The sequence below is a fragment of the Notolabrus celidotus genome, chromosome 17, assembly GCF_009762535.1.
Source record: "Notolabrus celidotus isolate fNotCel1 chromosome 17, fNotCel1.pri, whole genome shotgun sequence".
NCBI classification, from domain to species: domain Eukaryota; kingdom Metazoa; phylum Chordata; class Actinopteri; order Labriformes; family Labridae; genus Notolabrus; species Notolabrus celidotus.
Genome location: NC_048288.1, coordinates 6,180,576 through 6,198,190, shown reverse-complemented (window position 1 = coordinate 6,198,190; position 17,615 = coordinate 6,180,576). Strand labels below are relative to the sequence as shown.

The window sequence follows — 17,615 nt, the reverse complement described above, 5'->3', positions numbered from 1 at the left end:
TATTATGGCGTCATAAGTAAGTCTAAACATAGTGGCTCAGAGACATTTCAATATAAAGGATCGAGGAAGGCGCACGTGCTGGGAAAGCAGATTTGGATGATGAAGAGGAGTGAGGAAGGACTTAAGCATTTATCGCCTTTTTAAAAGCTACGTCTTTATTTTACAGAAGTGACTGAAGATAGACTTTTATATTTTCTTTGACTCTGTGTTCATCATGATTCTTCATGTGTGTTGGGATATTTTGAACCTGTCAGTTTAAACATGCATGCTCATGATAACACTTGTTTTCTTTAACGACAGAGGATTCTGCGTGTGTGCCCCCCACAGGGTTTTTCTAATTGTTTCGGGCATCTCTTTTCCCCACTGACAGGAAAAGAAGTGTGTGTAGCGCTGCTGGCTCCACGGAGAAATCCACTTTAAATTGCCTTTTACTGGAAGAAAATCAAACAGTTTCTTGTAGCTGCAGTGGAATCAGATTGCTTATGCTCCACGTCTTCAGCGCGTTATAAGCAGTTTTAGAGACTCCACGTGTAAATAGGAACAAAATGCATATTTAATCAGCGATGATGTTATTCTCATATTCCCCTTTGTTGTAAGGGAATGACTTGGGCTCCTGTTCGGCTCCATTTCATGCTCAATGACAGATGTTTTGATGTCTCACGTGTTTTCCGTATTTGTATCGCTCGATTGTATGGACAACTTATTGTATTGTTACTGTTGCACAGTATAAAACATCTAAATAAAACATTTTACACTTATGGAAGAGGTCAGGTGGATGTTCTGTTTTTTTTAGGCTCAGTCAGTCTGGTGTTCTGACTAAAGGAAACAAAGGACGGAGAGGAATGAGCAGACGGTGCAGAGCGTCACGTGATGAAGATGACTCGGTTATAGAGGCCAAAGGAGCTGCATATGATCAAATCAGGTTTCTGAAAATACATCCAATTAAAATCAAGGCCTTTCTATTTTGTATTCATGATTTATTGCAAGAGTAATTTAAATTTTCTGGATTAAAAAGAAGCGGCTTTGATGGAAACTTTGCCAATGACTCAATAATTTAGTTTTCGAGGCTAGAACTGATTTTCTAAAATATATTTAGGCTATTTTCCGTATTTAGGCAGATTTGACTACAATTTCCCAGTCGAAACTAAATTTTGTCATTTTAACATTTTTTTTATTTTAGTAGCCTACGTGCTCATGTTTGAGGCATATCTGGGAATTTAAAATTATAAAAAAAATCAAAAATAAATAAAATTGGTAGAATTAACCCAATTATTTTTTTTGTCAGATTTCTGTATTAAAATATATACAATTGAAACGCGCTCAGTCGTTATATTTAAAATCATTTTCAATGCAGCTGAAAAATACTTATCAAGTCGTGCTGTCCAATAAAACCCGTTTGAACTTAATGAGTGAGGGAGTTTTTTTTAGATTCTATCGGACTGCGGAGATAAAAGATTAAGGGAGGAACTATGTAACCCTATAAAATAGCCTAAATATTTGCCTTTAATTTTAACTATTGATTCCCCAAACAGCTCTACGTCAATAAATGCAATAATAACGTGTAAAATAAAAACAACCCATAGCTTGTCCAGTAGCCTAAAGACAAATAGCCTCACTGTTTTTGCGTCACTAATTAAACATTAAACATCAAATCCAATAATTCAGTTCATTAATTAATATTGAAATCGCGCCATATTTTTATAAATTGTGTTTTAAAATGTAATAGTTAAAACAAATTAAAAACCGGACTCTGATGTTAAGGTGGACTATAAGCAGTCTGTCACTTTTTTTTAACATTTTCTTTCTTTCTTTATCATATTTTAAAACAAGCCAGTCTGTTCAAATATTTTCACAGGAAAATGCAAGAAATAAAAAAGGTAAATGTTGGCAATTCTTAAACCACTGGATCTGACGGATCAAAAAAAGCCTTCTATCAAGTGAATCGATGAAAAAACATATTTTCTATCCCAGCATTTCGGAGCTGTAAAATCAATGCACCTTGTTATAGACATTTAGCCTATTTTGTTTTAGGCTATTCTAATTTTAAATGAATGTCTCCACTCTGGTGATTATTGTTCTTATTTTTTTAATGTTTTTTTCTTTTCTATTTTACACAACATGATGTATGAAGGAAAGAGGACAAATCCCATTTTTTACCACAACCCACACTAAATAGCCTACAGGGTTTTTTTTTTCAATTATTGTTCAGCCCATTTTAATTTGCTTCAATGCGATTTTTAATGCGCTTAAAAAATGAGAGATCTTCATGTCTGAGCAGGTAAAAAAAGTAAGTAGGCCATTGAGAAATAAGTTGTCTGATAAAATAAAAAAAAGATGTTTGTTGCAGAGCTCGGGCTGATTAAAAAACACGCGCTGAAGTCTGGTTTGGTCGCTTCGTGTTTTCTGTTCTGTATTCCTGTCAGAAGAACAATGTTGTCAAAATGGGCGACATGTTCGCGGGAACTGTACACAGATAGAACAAAGATGAGGGAGCCGTACAGAGCTCTCACCCAAACAAATTTTCCGTAAACAATTTCCGCTTTAGTGTCAGAGTGAGTCATCTTCACGAGAGACGATCTCAACGGGACATTCTGCTTCCTGCCTGTTGTCACGGCAACAGTTAACAACAACACTACCTGAGCCGAACCTGGAGACGGACGAGGAGAGACTCTGGATCCAGGGACACATTCAACACAGAGCGGGTTCTGGGTACAATAAAATCACTTCAGTGCGTTCAAATAAATCAAGAAGAAGATCAAGTTTCAGTCCGGGGTCACAATGAGTCAACGACAGATCATTCAAGGTGAGAAACCTTCACTTTGAGGCACAAAAAACGAACATGTAGCCTAGAGAAAAGTTTGAGATCACGTCTCTGTTTAATTGTACTTTGCAGCTTTCGAGCAGTATCAGAAATCCAGGATGCAGTTCGTGCAAACTGTCGCTGATCTAGCATCCAGACCCCAAAACTTAGAGATCCTCCAGAACGCGGGTGAGAGATCACATTGGCTTCTGGACTGTGTTCGCATTAGCTTCTGTGTCTCTCAGTGTGTGTTACTTTCTCCTCCTCTCCTGGTCTGCAGGTGTGATGTCCCTGCTGCGGCCCCTCATGCTGGATGTGGTCCCCAGCATCCAGCAGACCGCGGCTCTGGCCCTGGGCCGCCTGGCTGATCACAGTGACGAGTTGGCTGAGGCCGTGGTGAAGGAGGACATCCTGCCTCAGCTGGTCCAGTCTCTGGTCTCACAGGACGTCAGTATCTCATCCTTTAACCTTCCTATTATCCTTGGGGTCAATTGGACCCCATTCAATGTTTAACGTCTCTAAATTAATGAATAGCATAATTTTTTTGGCTTCATATTTCATGACTTCCTAATTTAATGGGGACAACTGGGAAAACGTAAAATTTAAATGTTGATATGTTCAAATTTCCTGTAAAAAAAAATTACGCATCGGTGTTCCTTGGGGTCAATTTGACCCCAGGCTCTTTTAGCTGTAGATAACATAACACATTTGTTTTAGTTGTTTTGGATGATATTGAGGTCACTATAACCAAGGACACGAGCTGTGATCGAACCGCCAACCTTTAGATCGAGAAATAATATTTCCATCCACCATGTCTCTAAAGACATTCAATGATGTGTCCTGTGTCAGACGTTTTGAGAACATAGAAACAAGGCAGGGCCGACGAGAGCATGACAAACTTGCAGCAGTTTAATGTTCTGTTTCACAAATAAAGTCCTTCTAAATGCTTTACATTATGTTTATGCTTGAAATATATTTCATTTAAAGGGTTATTTAGATAGTCAACAAAGAAATATAAAGTACCTGACACATAAACCTGGGTAACAATCAGGTTCTGGAGGTTTAAATTGCTGGGGTCAAATTGACCCCAAGGATAAAAGATGTGAGTGAATATGAGGGTAACAGGAGGGTTAAGCATAGAAATACAGGAAGGTTTCCAGTCTGCAGCTATTAGAACCTAGTGTGTGTGTGTGTGTGTGTGTGTGTGTGTGTGTGTGTGTGTGTGTGTGTGTGTGTGTGTGTGTGTGTGTGTGTGTGTGTCTGTCTAAAGTTACATTAAATAGCATTCATTTCACTGCTAAATGTGTGCTTGAGAGAGAGAGAGAGAGAGAGAGAGAGAGAGAGAGAGAGAGAGAGAGAGAGAGAGAGAGAGAGAGAGAGAGAGAGGGAGGGAGGGAGGGAGGGAGGGAGGCAGAGGCTGTCACCCTGTAGGACCCCAGGGTCAGCCCCCCTGAATGTGAGAGTGTGTTTTGGGCTAACTTGGCAGTTCGCCTGGGGGCTACTTGAAAACCTAAGAGCCCTTTACCATGAGAGCAACCAGGCCTTTGTTTTCTCTGCTTCTCTCTCTCAGCCCCTCGCAGCCTCAGAGGAGGGAGAGAGATTACATTCAGGTCTTACTACTTATGGGAGGTCTTACTGTAAAACTCAAATCTGACTCTGTTCAGGGAAGACTGTCACAGCTTCTAGATTTTAATGTGTTTTGTAGGATAATTCAAACCTTATTCGTAGAGTTTTAAGAGGATCACTAAAGTTATTTTTAATTTCTCTATTTAATTTAATTATTTAAAGGGACAGTGCTTATTAATGAACATTTCAGTTTAGCTTCAATGTAAATAAGACAGAGTTAGCCATAGGACACATTTTCCTCTGTAGGTCAAAGCAGAGTTCATAACAAAAGATAACTGTTTTAAAAAATCTAAAAGCCTAGTTTGAAGGTTCAAAGATGTTTGTTGATTGTATTGACCGGTCTTGAGGTGAAGAATGAAGTATTTAAAGTACAGAATATATGACACTTTGGTGCAAAACTAGCTGCTGCCAACTCCCAAACAATGAGGAATTAAAGTTGACAAATGATGACGTAATTATAAAATATAAAAAAACATGTTTAAAAAAAGTTAGCCACCAAATTGTCAGGATAAATGTGTCCTTGTTTTGGTTCCTGACATGTATACATGTTTGTGTGTGTTTGTATTCAGAGGTTCTACAAGAAGGCAGCAGCTTTTGTGCTGCGTGCGGTGGCCAAACACTCCCCCGAGCTGTCCCAGGCTGTGGTGGCCTGTGGGGGGGTGGACGCCCTGGTGCTCTGCTTGGAGGAGTTTGACCCAGGGGCGAAGGAGGCGGCTGCCTGGGCCCTTGGCTTCATCGCACGACACAACGCATGTGAGGAGGAAAACTCACATCAACCTCATTTGAACTCTGTTGTTTTGAAGAAATATTTTCACTGCTTTGTTGTTTTTAACATCCTTGGTCATGTGTCACACCTCCCCCCCCCCTCTCCCGTGCAGCATTGTCTCAGTCCGTGGTGGATGCGGGTGCTGTCCCCCTCCTGGTGTTGTGTCTCCTGGAGCCCGAGCTGGCTGTCAAACGCATCGCAGCCTCCACCCTCAGTGACATCTGCAAACACACTCCAGAGCTGGCTCAGACTGTGGTGGAGAGCGGAGCCATCGCTCACCTGGCTCAGATGATCCTGAACCCTGACGCCAAACTCAAGGTAGACCGGCCTCACTCCAAACAGCAGCTGGATCAATACTCCACTGCACTGACATTGATGAAAAAAAAACAGTCTATGTATGAATAACAATTTAAGATTTATTTTATTATGATGATTTAATCAAAGGTATGTTAAAGTATCATGTTGCCTGAGTGATCTCTAGTCTGTATATTTGAGTACAGGACAGAGCCTTTGCCATCGCTGCCCAAACTCTCTGGAACTCTCTCCCTCCACACATCCTCTACTCTGACTCACTTCAATCATTTAAAAACCACCTCAAGACCTTCCTGTTCATAAACACTTACAACACATAACCTCTACTCCCTTCCCACCTCTGTCTTTGCTCTGTTTTATTTATTTTCTATTTTATTTTTTTTGCACTTCATGTAAAGCATCTTTGAGTACCCAGAGAAGTGTTATATAAGTCCTATCAATTATTATTGTTATTATTGTTCATCATTTTTAATTATAAAATTGTTTTCAGTCTGCATGCTATTTTTCCAGTCAGATGAGGTTACTTTTAAATAATCAAATAATACAATTCACTGATTTAAACTCATCTTTTTTATTAAAAGAGGAGCTTTGTGAACCAATTTTAGTTTAAAAAGTTGCTTATAAGTCTACTTTTTTATTCTTTATGTGTTTTGTTGTTGTTGCATGTTTTAGCTCCCCTCTTTGTTAGATATCTGTTCTATTCTTTTTTTTATTTTGGAAATTATTAAAGTTAACTGGACCATTTTATCCAACTTATACCTCTTGAAAATATACATTTGAAACATTTCTTATTTTTATTGTGAAATCTTTTTATTGAACTTTTTTCCAACATCAATTCACATGTTTCTTATTTTTGAGGCTCTCTGATATTTTTAATTTGTTTAAGTTGCATTGACTTTGAACTAAATAAAATACTGCAAAGCTGTTAAATTAATAACCAAATTCATTTTTTTAAAATTCTTCAAGCAGCAGATTTATTGCCGTCCTTTTTCAGTCTGAACATTAACTGTGGGAGGATTTTAACTGAACAATGATTTATTTTAATCACAAACATGTCAGCAAAAAAAAACAGATTTTTAAAGTCAAGAGCAGAAACTTTTAAAAAAGCTTCAGGATTATTATTATTTTTTTTTAACAAAAATGTAAATCAAAGTGGTTCACTCAGGCCTCTCTCTGTCTCTCTCTCTGTCTCTCTCTCTCTCTGTCTCTCTCTCTGTCTCTCTCTCTCTCTGTCTCTCTCTCTCTCTCTCTGTGTGTTTGTGCACAGCGGCAGGTGTTCTCCGCCCTCAGTCAGATCAGTAAACACTCCGTCAGTCTGGCAGAGATGGTGATCGAGGCGGAGATCTTCCCCGCCGCCGTGGTCTGCCTCAGAGATAAGGATGAGTATGTGAGGAAGAACGTCTGCACGCTGATGAGGGAGGTGGTCAAACACACACCTGAGGTACTGCTGCACACACACACATCAGAGATCACATGCTCAGCCGGACGCAGAGGGATTAGTGTGTTTGTTTCTCCAGCTGTCACAGGTGATCGTGAACTGTGGAGGCATGGCAGCAGTGATTGACTACCTGGGGAACTGCCATGGAAACCTGCGGTTGCCGGGGATCATGATGCTGGGATATGTTGCTGCTCACAGTGAGAACCTCGCCATGGTGGTCATTCTCTCCAAGGTGTGAATTCATTTGTCCAGTGACATTAAACCCACCATTCAAACTGGAGGCGGTCCAGCAGGTCCTGTATGTAGGTCACCTTAACTGATCCAGTCTTGTCCCATCATGGGGTGTGTCCTCCTGTCCTGCAGGGGGTGCCACAGCTGTCCCTGTGTCTGTCCGAGGAGACTGAGCATCACATCAAGGCGGCTACAGTCTGGTCCATCGGTCAGATCGGTCATCACACCCCTGAGCACGCCAAGGCCGTCGCTACAGCCAACCTGCTGCCCAAACTGCTGGAGCTGTACATGGACGCCAGCAGCTCTGAGGACCTGCAGGTCAAAGTGAGGAGGCCAACTCTACACACTACATCACATCACAGTCACTTTAAGACTCTGTGATGACTGAGAGGTCATTTACTCTGCTCATACACAACCTGAAACTTAAACTGCTCTTTTTACTTCTCAACACAGAAAGATTCACCAGTTTTCGTTTTGGTTTATCGCATTTTAAGAAGTTCATTTAAATGAGAAAACTACCTCGATTAAATTTCATCAGACTGGGACAACGTTGGGACAACTCAGCTAAACTTTATTAAGAAAAGCAGCTTTCATAAAAAGCATGCACACATAGGAACACAGAGGGAAACAAGAACAAAAATGGACCTTAAATAAAAATGTTAAGATTAAAAAATACAAAAATGCCACTTTAGAAAACAACAGAGATGTTGGAATCAACTAATAAAATCAGTCAAACATTGAACACCAGCTGGGAAAACATGGTGCATGTCTCACCACTTAGTCCCCTCTTGTGACTCCTCTTGTAGTGTGATGTGGATTAGTTCCTATGCTAACAAAATCACTGTGTTATTCCACTTAGAAAAAGTGCTTTTAGTCAATCAGCCTTCTCCATCAGAGCCTCACGAGAATGGAACAACATACCAACCTCTATCAGAGAGCTCAACACATACCCGTCATTTAGTTTTCATTTGAAGCAGAGGCTCATAAGAAACCAAATCTGTCAGCACTAAACACATCTCCCCCTGCTGCCGCCACCTTGTGTCGGCCATCTGTGAATCTGTCCTGTGCTTTTTAACTTCCTGTTGCTTGCTTGTGTTGTCTATTCCTTGTGTTTATCTGTTGCTCGGTCAATACATTGCTTCATTTGAATTGTATGCCGCCAGTTTAATGATTGACAGTCACTGTCTGATGCAAATGTGTACAGCACTGTTAAATGTTGTCCTGTTGTGTCTGCTTGTGTCTCCCTTAACATTTCCTTATTGGTGATTATTGCATCCTGATTGTATTTCTCCATGTATTTTATGTCTATGGCCATTTTCTCAAAGACTGTAATATCATCTCCTTATGCAGCTTTTAGTCATTTTTAATCATATGGTGCTATTTGTACTTTTCTCTTCTTCTTTTTCTTTTCTTGACTTTTTTTTGTGTTTTGGTTTCTCCTCTCCCTTTTTTCTCTTTTCATTTTATTTAACTTTATTTTCATTTTTTTTTGTTTAATCTTGATCTTTGTAGGGAGCCTTTTTAACATCTGGCAAGGTACTAGGGATGTAAACTAGCCTTTTGGCTAATTCTGGCATATTTACTAAAAGGTTAATTAATATGCATGGCCCTTTTAAATTAAAAATAATTAATTAAAAAAAATAAAAAAATAGCAGCTGCTGCAAGAACTCCAACATCCTGGACTCAGAATGCATAACTTTGAATTTACAGCCAGATTAAAAAGAGTCATTTCATATTCTAAATCCAAATCCAAGTATCAGTCACTGCAGCAGAAGAGGAATCAAAACTCTTTAAGCCATGCTCAGAGTATTTCTGGATTCAAATGTTGAGGTAAAGATGACTTAGTTGGAGCTGAAGAAGAGGGTAAAGGTTTCTATGATTTTGTGTTCATTATATTTCCTTCCTCTTCTTCTCCTCAGAGTAAGAAAGCTCTGAAGAGCGTCCTGCAGAAGTGCACCTACCTGCCTGGACTGGAGCCGCTCCTCTACGAAGCTCCAAGCAACATCCTCAAACACATCGTCTGCCAGTTAAGCAAGGTGAGGGACTGAGGCTGCAACCACTTTCATAATCTGTTTATAATCCAGATTATTATACCTGGTCACGTGCTCTCTGTGTTCTTCTCGCAGGTGCTGCTTCATGACAACAAAGCTCGCCGCCTGTTTGTGACCAGCGGCGGTCTGAAGAAGGTCCAGGAGATTGAGGCTGAGCCCGGCTCTGTGCTGCAGGAGCACATCAACGCCATCAACAGCTGCTTCCCTGAGGAGATAGTCAGGTGTGTTCATCCCCCCAAGACACACACACACACACGAACACACACACACATGAACACACGCTGAACACTTAAGCTTACTTTGTTGACATCATAACTTTGTGCTTTGAACAGTGTCTGAGAGGTAAACAGTAATCCAGGAGAGACCGATGAGATCACATGATTGCAATGATTCATGCTTTGTGCTGACTGAGCAGAAGGCTTTATGTGCTGTTATGTTTCTAAACTCTGTAAATCTGTTCAGTAACAACCACAACATCACAAACTTAAACATGTTTGGGTTTCTTTGTGGAGAATAAAAATGCTTTGAGAACAAAACTGATCCTTTAATAAAGACAAGACCAAGGCAGAGAGAGAAATACAGCCTGTAATTTAAATCATGATATAATACATGACATAAATCAAACTCAGAGCAAGATTCCGATTTTATAGAGTGTGTGTTCTGTGTGTTTTCAGGTACTACTCCCCTGGATACTCGGAGGTCCTGCTGGAGCGGTTAGAGAACTACCAGCCGGCCTGACGTCATCTTAAATTACACATCTTGTTTGATGATATCTTCAAGATGAATGTGCGTATGCCTTATGAGTAAAACACTGTTACATAAACATTACTTTCCCATCAGTTGTTGTATTCATCTGGAGCTTTAATCCTGATTCCTTTTAAACATGTCTGCAGCTTGTAGTTTGATACATGTGTATTTTTTTTTTATTCTATATTTTTGTTATTGGACAGCAGTTTGTTGTACAGAGCATTGACATAAAAGAGAGAATAATGTTAATTTCCTCTGCAGTCCTCCGTTATTAAAGATTATTAGAGTCAAATACAACATGGGGGAGACGATATGTATACACTATAGTGAGCCAGAAACATTTCAGGGTGAGATAAGTGACAGAAAATCACACAGAATAACGAATAAACATATAATAACACAAGACAGCATCACCCGGCCCTTGAGTGGTATCATTCACTAAATCTGTCTGTAGGGGTTTTACATAGTTAGTCCATTTGGTCCAGAGTTTCATAAATACACCCTTCTGAAGTCACAAACAGAAAGTAACCCTTTCCCCAACATAAATATCATTCACTATGTTAATCCACTCCTGTATTGTGGGAGGCTCAGGGAGCAACCAGTGCCTCGTAAGGGCTTTTTTACAAGCACAACTCAAAATATCAAACAGGTATTTATCAACAGGCCTCGCCTGGAAATCTACACCTCCTAAAAATATTGCAGTAAATTGTAGGGACAGGTCAGTATTAAATATACTTTTTTAATATTCTGTTGAACTCTATCCAGAAGGATCTTAACGCTGGACATTCCCAGAATATATGCCAGTGGTCTGCTTCCTGAAATCCACACAACCTCCAACACTTTAAATCCCCTCCTGCAAAATGAGCTTTCTGCTTTGGTGTGACAAAAAAACGAATCAAACACTTCCATCCAAATTCACACCAAACATGAGAATTGGTACATTTCCACTGGATTCTACACACATCTGACCAAACCTCATTTGATTTCAACAAATGACCCTCTTTCTCCCATTTCTCTTTAATATATCCTGTGGTTTGTGATAAATGTGTATTTTATATGTCAATGAAGTGACTTTTATATTGCAAATCTGACCTTAAAATAGGAAGAGGAAAACACTCCTGGTTTGAAGAACAATGTTGTCTGTCTTTGAAGAAGGAGATTTCACAAGAGAGGGAGGGAGTGCTGATGTTCTTAATATCACTTCAGAAAGCTTGTGTTCAGGACTACGGCTCAGTCTTAAGTGTGTTTTTATACAAGTTTCAAAATATCATTTAAGAGTAAAAATACAATTTATACTTTTTGGATGATCTAATTATTCTATGATTCCTCTTGATTCAGTGATTTAAATGTACCCAAACACAAAACATGTCCATGATTCAGAAGTATTAGTTTGATCCATGAAGACAAAGCCCTGCTGCTGAAATGTAGATCAGCTGTGATCAGATCACCTGAGGCGGAGGGATACACGTGCAGGTCAAAGTCCCGGTGATGTGGTGTGCCTCTTTGACCAGTCAAACTACCTGCCATGAACTGATGCATGTAAACAAAATAAATTAAGAGCGGGATATATTGTGGACAATAATTGGTGGTGCCCATTTAAGAGAGGTCAAAGGTCAGTTTTAGCGACGGACCGCGGCAGAATGGGTAACTTTTGGAGCTAGTGTCACTAAAATAACTTCACCTGTCTTGTTTACGCATGAATGTGAAGTCTTCTTATTCAAAGGTTGCCTCCTCCATAAATAGCCTTTATATATTCTTGTATAACTTCCTTTCAGATAACGATCAACTAAAAAACTGTGTGCTAAACCAGCATTTTAAACCTCTCCTGTTTCAGCTGTGGTTGCAGGGCTCAGGTTGCCCCCTGGCGGCCGCGCCTCATCGTTGCAGTTCAGCTGCGTGTGTGTGTGTGTCTGTGTCTGTGAGTGTGTGTGTGTGCAGCAGCTGCAGCGCACATGGCGAGCCGCTCTTTGTTTATTGTCTGCTGGTTCGTCTCTGCTTGTTCTCCACATTGTACTGACGGTGCAAATGAGCCTCCGCCTCTCAGCGCGGCGCACAGCTCAACATGTCCTGGCTGCAGCTGCCAGCACCCCCTCCTCAAGACCTGACCTTAGATTATCCAGAACACGATCCATAGCCTGCTGCAGCTCCAGGACTCAGGTCTGCACAGTTCTTTCTGACCTCAGATGAAGCAGTGGCAGCAGAGCAGAGAAGGTTGGATCCGCGTCACATAACGAATGATTAAAACTAACAGACTGCCCATAGACGGGGACGAGGAAACAAAGACTGGAAAAACAGAGATTACTTCGGCATCTTTAAACGAATGTTTTTAAATGTAACATAAACAGCCTCATCTGCAAATCCCGTTCAACGTGCAGTCAGTCTGCAGTTTATTACCACACCCACACAGGGTGCTTCATGAGGAAATAAACCAAACAGGATCGAACTAAATCACCGTATGGAATAAATACTGCCTTTGGCCCTCCTCTATATATCATAAAAATGCTCCTTTACTTTATTTTTTGCCGAATGCAAACGGATGAACCTTTCCTTCATCTCGAAACAGAAATCAACGAAACATCACTCACTGTAAGGATTGTATAAGTCTGAGAACATGCTCACTTTAATGTGTTTGTGCGTATATACCCACATGAAGTTATCTTTATAATGTCTCACTTAGTTATGAACACTTGCACTAGTATTAGTAATTAGGGTCATAAAGTGACTTATGGTATTTTATCCTGGATATAAGACGTCCTGATGGAAAATAAAAAGACGTGTTGAGAGCATAATACTTAAAAAAAGAAAAAAAAAAAAAAAGAAAAAGGTATTTAGTGCAACCGGATTTCAACTTGTGCGTAAAAACTAAAGAAAGCACGCACAGCCCTTTTCTGCTCGGGTTTAAACCTTTGATTAATGATTTTTATTTATTTAAATTAATTCCTTTTAGCCATCATTCTCCCATAAGGCACATGGGAAACGTGTCATCTCTTCTTAATTGGTGCAATTTTAAATGTTGCGCGTAAAAGACCGCTGTTGAATTAAAAATGGTGGCGCACTGTTTGGGGTTTCTATCATAAGGATTTTTTAACTCTCACCAGCACGGGACAAATCAAATAATGCACAGGCAAATAAATAAAATAAATGTTAATGATGTCAGGTATAGTGTTAACCTTGTATCGGCGGCTCAGGTGTATTTCCAAGGATACGCTCCTCCTAACTTGATCCATCCGACAGACAATTATTACAGAAACAAAAGGCTTCAGTCAGAAAGAGAAAAATGTTTTCATACTTCTTAGTCATTGCAAAATAAAAGTGATCAGTTTTTCTTTTCATTCAATAAAATTCTTAACTCAAATATTTGACTTCCCTGCTGCGGATGATTTAACTGCGCATCTTTATCGAGTTTGATATTAAAATAAAGAAACATGATGCTGCTGGTTCTCTCGGCGGTAATGACAAACTAAATCAAATACACAACGCTCACCTTCCGACACTTCTCCCACTTTCCGTTTTCTTCCTCTTTAACAAAAAATAGACTTTTAAATTCAAAGAAAAACAGAAGAACATTTAAACATGACATTAAAAATAAAACCATGAGGTCGAGTTGGAGTTAAGCAGAACAAGTGCTTTAATTGTTTTGAGTGAACGCTTATGGAATGGAGTGTATTATTATTATTATCATCATCATTAAATGTGAAGACCAATACACATACATCAACAATTTGGCCTCTCTGCCACTGAAAGGAAACTCTCATCAACCATTGTCAGACATCAATGAACAAACACACACTCGTACACACACACTCTCTCTCTCTCACACACACACAGAGTAATGCTCTAACTGATGCATATTTTTAGAAGTGGTTTGAAAGCACTCTGGACCGTGTTGAGGCCAAAGCTTCTTTGCAGGAGGGGATGTTTCTCCAGGCCTGGTGCGTTTAGACTCAACGTGACATGCAGAGGACTGAGATACTCTCCATTTATTTATTTTGTTCTTTGCAACAAATATTTGTAGATTTGCATTTTTTTAAAAGCCAAAGGATTTATTACCATCCCTGCAGATCTCGCCTGGCCTCTGTATTTTTTTTTTTTTTGCATTTGTGATCAATCTTTCCCTTAACACTTGCAAAAAAACAAACTTTTCACAGGTTCACTTATCAGCGAAGCATACCTCGCTCCATCTCCCAAAAAAACAAACAAAATACAAACATTTCAAACAAACACACACATTTACACGATACACAATGTTCTTCAAGCTCATGTGGGGAAGTTCGGACTGCTCAAAGATGCTTTTGGCAAGTGAAGGGTGGCCGTGTTCATGAGAAGTCTCTAAAGCAGGGACTAATTCATGTGAAGGTTCAGCTGCAGGGCGTGTGTATTATCATCATTCATTGCATCTGTTAAAGTCTGGCATCCTTATGAGACCCAGAGTTCATTTTCCCAAAACAAAACAGAAGAAAACTCTCTCTCCCAGCATGCACTGCTCTGTTTTCTATTTGTTTCTGTGTGAGCCTCCAGGGCCGAACGGAGCAGAGCATGCTGGGAGGTGTTTTCTGTATGACATTATCTATGTACAGGTTGAGCTACAACAGAAACAAAACATCTGATTAATAGTGAAGAACACAGAAATATCAAATAACCACTGACTCAGGATGATCTATCAGCTGAAACCCTCCCTGATGACACGCAGGCAAAAAAAGATGAACACAAGGAAGCTGTACATCGAGGAGGAAGAGGAGGAGTGAAATATTGGACGAAAATAAAAATGAAATAACATTCCTGAAATAAGACTGCGCCTTTTGGGAGGTGAGTTCTTGGATGAAGATGCTGACAGACTCCTGAGGTGAGGGGGAAGCACATCGAAACACAACCACAACACACACACACTCCACTTACACACACACGCACACACACGTTCTTTATAAAGGCAGGACCAGCGTGAAGGAACACGGGGTAAATATCAGCAGACGAAACCTCACTCGGAGGTAAAGGACGCCTGCACACACTGAAGAGTCAGATTTATGGATTTGCAGTTACAGAATTGAAGCTCTTCCACCGTATTTAAATCAAAGACAGATGGTTCATCTTTTGTCTGTTCAAACACAATCATTAGAACGGCTTTGTTTTATGATTTGTTTTAGGATGATTTAAGTAGAGTGGAAGCAGCCGGGGCGTCAAAAACACAACGTTGGAAACAATGCATGTCAAAGTAAACACCCTATTATTAAAATAACCTTTACCTTTGTTTTAAAAAAAGATTACAAAATATAAAATTAAATAATTTCGGAGTATAAAGGCACACATCTTGCACAGTGTATACAATGAAACAGTTATTTAAAGCATGGTAGGGACTAGTTTACGCCAACAGCTAACAGATCTGGTTAAAGAGGGGACACGAGGAGAACCTGACGACACAGACGAGAGAGGGGAAGGAAACGTAGTCCTGTGACATGCAGGTTTAATTTTTTTTGACTTTTTCTTTTAGGTACATCTAGAGTAAGCGTTATAAATTCAAGCAGTATCATTCTTCATTTAACACAGCATCAGTCATTCCAAAGGGTGGCTCCTTTTTTTTAAATACGACTATATTTCATGAGTAAAATCCAATGTAAAAATATAAATGTGAATATAATCTATGATTCCAAACAAACACGTCGTGATGGAAGCTTTTTGCATGGGTTAGAATAGTCAACGAGGACGACTTTACTTGTTTTAGTTGGTTATCCAGAAAGTGATACACAACATCACACGCACAACAACGTTTCTCACTTACATACAAGTATATTGCATTTCCCTTGTTAAGACCATATTGACTAATTGGGATCGTATTCGTAACATTTGGTTCCTTTCCTCTTGTGCAAAATATACAAAAGAAACACAAACAAAGAAAAAAATATTACCACATCGATGCATAAAACCGCCAAATTCAAACACAGGTAAACCACCTTTAAAAAAGTCAACAACAACGACGACACGACGATGAAGAAGTGACTCTCAGAGGAGGTCAGAGAAGAGCTCCATGCTTGACTGTGTTAATGTTTAACAACACAAGGCTTGTCTTCCCTACCTCCCTCCTCGCCTCTTTTCTTTCTCCCCCTCTTTATGAACACTGACACACACACACACACACACACACACGTCGCTCGCCATCGTTGGGTGTGTGCTGGTACGATGCTGGAGGTAAACAGTCTGAACGCACACTCGCACTGCCGCCTGCTCCCACAACCCAACACCACTACACCTTCGCCGCAGCAGCGTGATTCTCAAAGAGGATTAAAGGTTGGTTTACAAAAAGCCCTGTGGACAGAACTCTTCCACTCTCTTCCTCAAATATTGCAAAAACGCTTCCCTAACAATCCTCCCAGTGAGAAGCAGCCGCGGGTGAGGCGTAGCGGAGGAGAAGGGTTTGAGATCAGGCCTCGAAAGATTCATTCTTCCTCTTGGTTGCGGCGTATGTAACAGAACGAGAGCTCCTAACCTCTACTGACAAATAAAAGTGCAACGTTTTTGATTCACTCATAAGGTGCTGATGGCAACAGAAAGTTAAGGGCTGCTGATGTTTTCATGTGACGCCCTTTTACCGAGATATAACAGGGAGTGACCTCATTCTAAATCACAATAACCACACAGGACTTCTGGGTCATTCTCTTCCACAGGAACAAAATAAACAACCAAACAATGCCCAACGTATTCAGAGTCAATACAAGTACACTGACGACCAACTAGAGCGCTATAGTTTACTGCGACACGTGAACTCAGCACAGAGGATAACCCAGAAGCATGATTCAGTAACTACACGGAGGATGAGGAGGGGACTGAAGGCGTCTAAAGTGATGGAGAGGGAGCTCAATGTGAAGGTTGGTTTGGCTGAGTACTCGTGGAGCTTTTCGGGCGGGGGTCTGGCAGTTGGCCTTTTGGAAGACTGCTTCCTACTTCCTGAAATGAAGAGATTGCATTAGGCGAGGCTTCCTCACAAGCTCACACTGCAGCCTTCTTTTGGAGAGGAACCTCTTTTTGTGCCATAATCTGACCTCTGCACTCGCCTCTACCTGTGCACCCTCCCCCTAACTCCCCCAGACGTCTAAACCCGCACAGTACAAACAAAATCATAAACAAACGCAGGGTGCTGGATGTTGTGTTAGAGGCAATTAAAAAAGCTGTATTCCCACATAAACAACGAAACAGACAAAAACAAATGATGTAAAAAAAGTAATGACTTGGACACTTGCTTTAAACACCCTTATCATCCAAAGTAACACACGAACTCAACAGAGGAGAGGTTAAATGTAAACGAATGATGGGTTTTTGTTTAGCTGCAGAGCGTGGCACCCCGCTGGAAGAGGGAGCGACAAACAGAGAGGGAGGAAGAGAGAGTGACACAAAGCCATCACAGCACCTTATTAAAACAGCTCTCTCCGTCACCTCTCTCCTCAGCCTGCTCCCTGCTCGCCCTCCCCTCTCCCACGTGCCCCTGTGCCCCCGTCCCTCCTGGAGGCTATGACAGGATAGTGGTGATGAAATCGTAGAACCTCTTGGAGTACTGCTCGGGGTTCACCGTGGAGATCTCCGCTCCGGCCTGTGAGGGGATACACGGACGGTTGGTAAATGTTAAAGACATGAATGTGTCTAAACAGCTCTTGTATG

General features: G+C 40.5%; 2 protein-coding genes across 2 annotated transcripts in view; one reads left to right on the top strand and one right to left on the bottom strand.

Moving 5' to 3' along the window:
- Nucleotides 1-2,601: 2,601 nt before the first annotated feature.
- On the top strand, nucleotides 2,602-10,065 carry spag6 (sperm associated antigen 6). The gene is made up of 11 exons (XM_034705805.1): nucleotides 2,602-2,803; nucleotides 2,894-2,989; nucleotides 3,081-3,247; nucleotides 4,996-5,179; nucleotides 5,305-5,510; nucleotides 6,772-6,945; nucleotides 7,022-7,174; nucleotides 7,306-7,497; nucleotides 9,093-9,209; nucleotides 9,300-9,445; nucleotides 9,899-10,065. The coding sequence occupies exons 1-11, from the start codon at nucleotides 2,779-2,781 to the stop codon at nucleotides 9,960-9,962; spliced, it is 1,524 nt and encodes a 507-aa protein (XP_034561696.1). The 5' UTR covers nucleotides 2,602-2,778; the 3' UTR covers nucleotides 9,963-10,065.
- Nucleotides 10,066-13,575: 3,510 nt separating this feature from the next.
- Nucleotides 13,576-17,615, bottom strand: part of pip4k2aa (phosphatidylinositol-5-phosphate 4-kinase, type II, alpha a) — a 45,113-nt gene continuing 41,073 nt past the window's right edge. Inside the window, exon 10 of the mRNA XM_034706204.1 lies at nucleotides 13,576-17,547. Coding sequence (XP_034562095.1) covers nucleotides 17,467-17,547 — 81 coding nt within the window. The 3' untranslated portion in view covers nucleotides 13,576-17,466. The remainder of the gene's footprint in view (nucleotides 17,548-17,615) is intronic.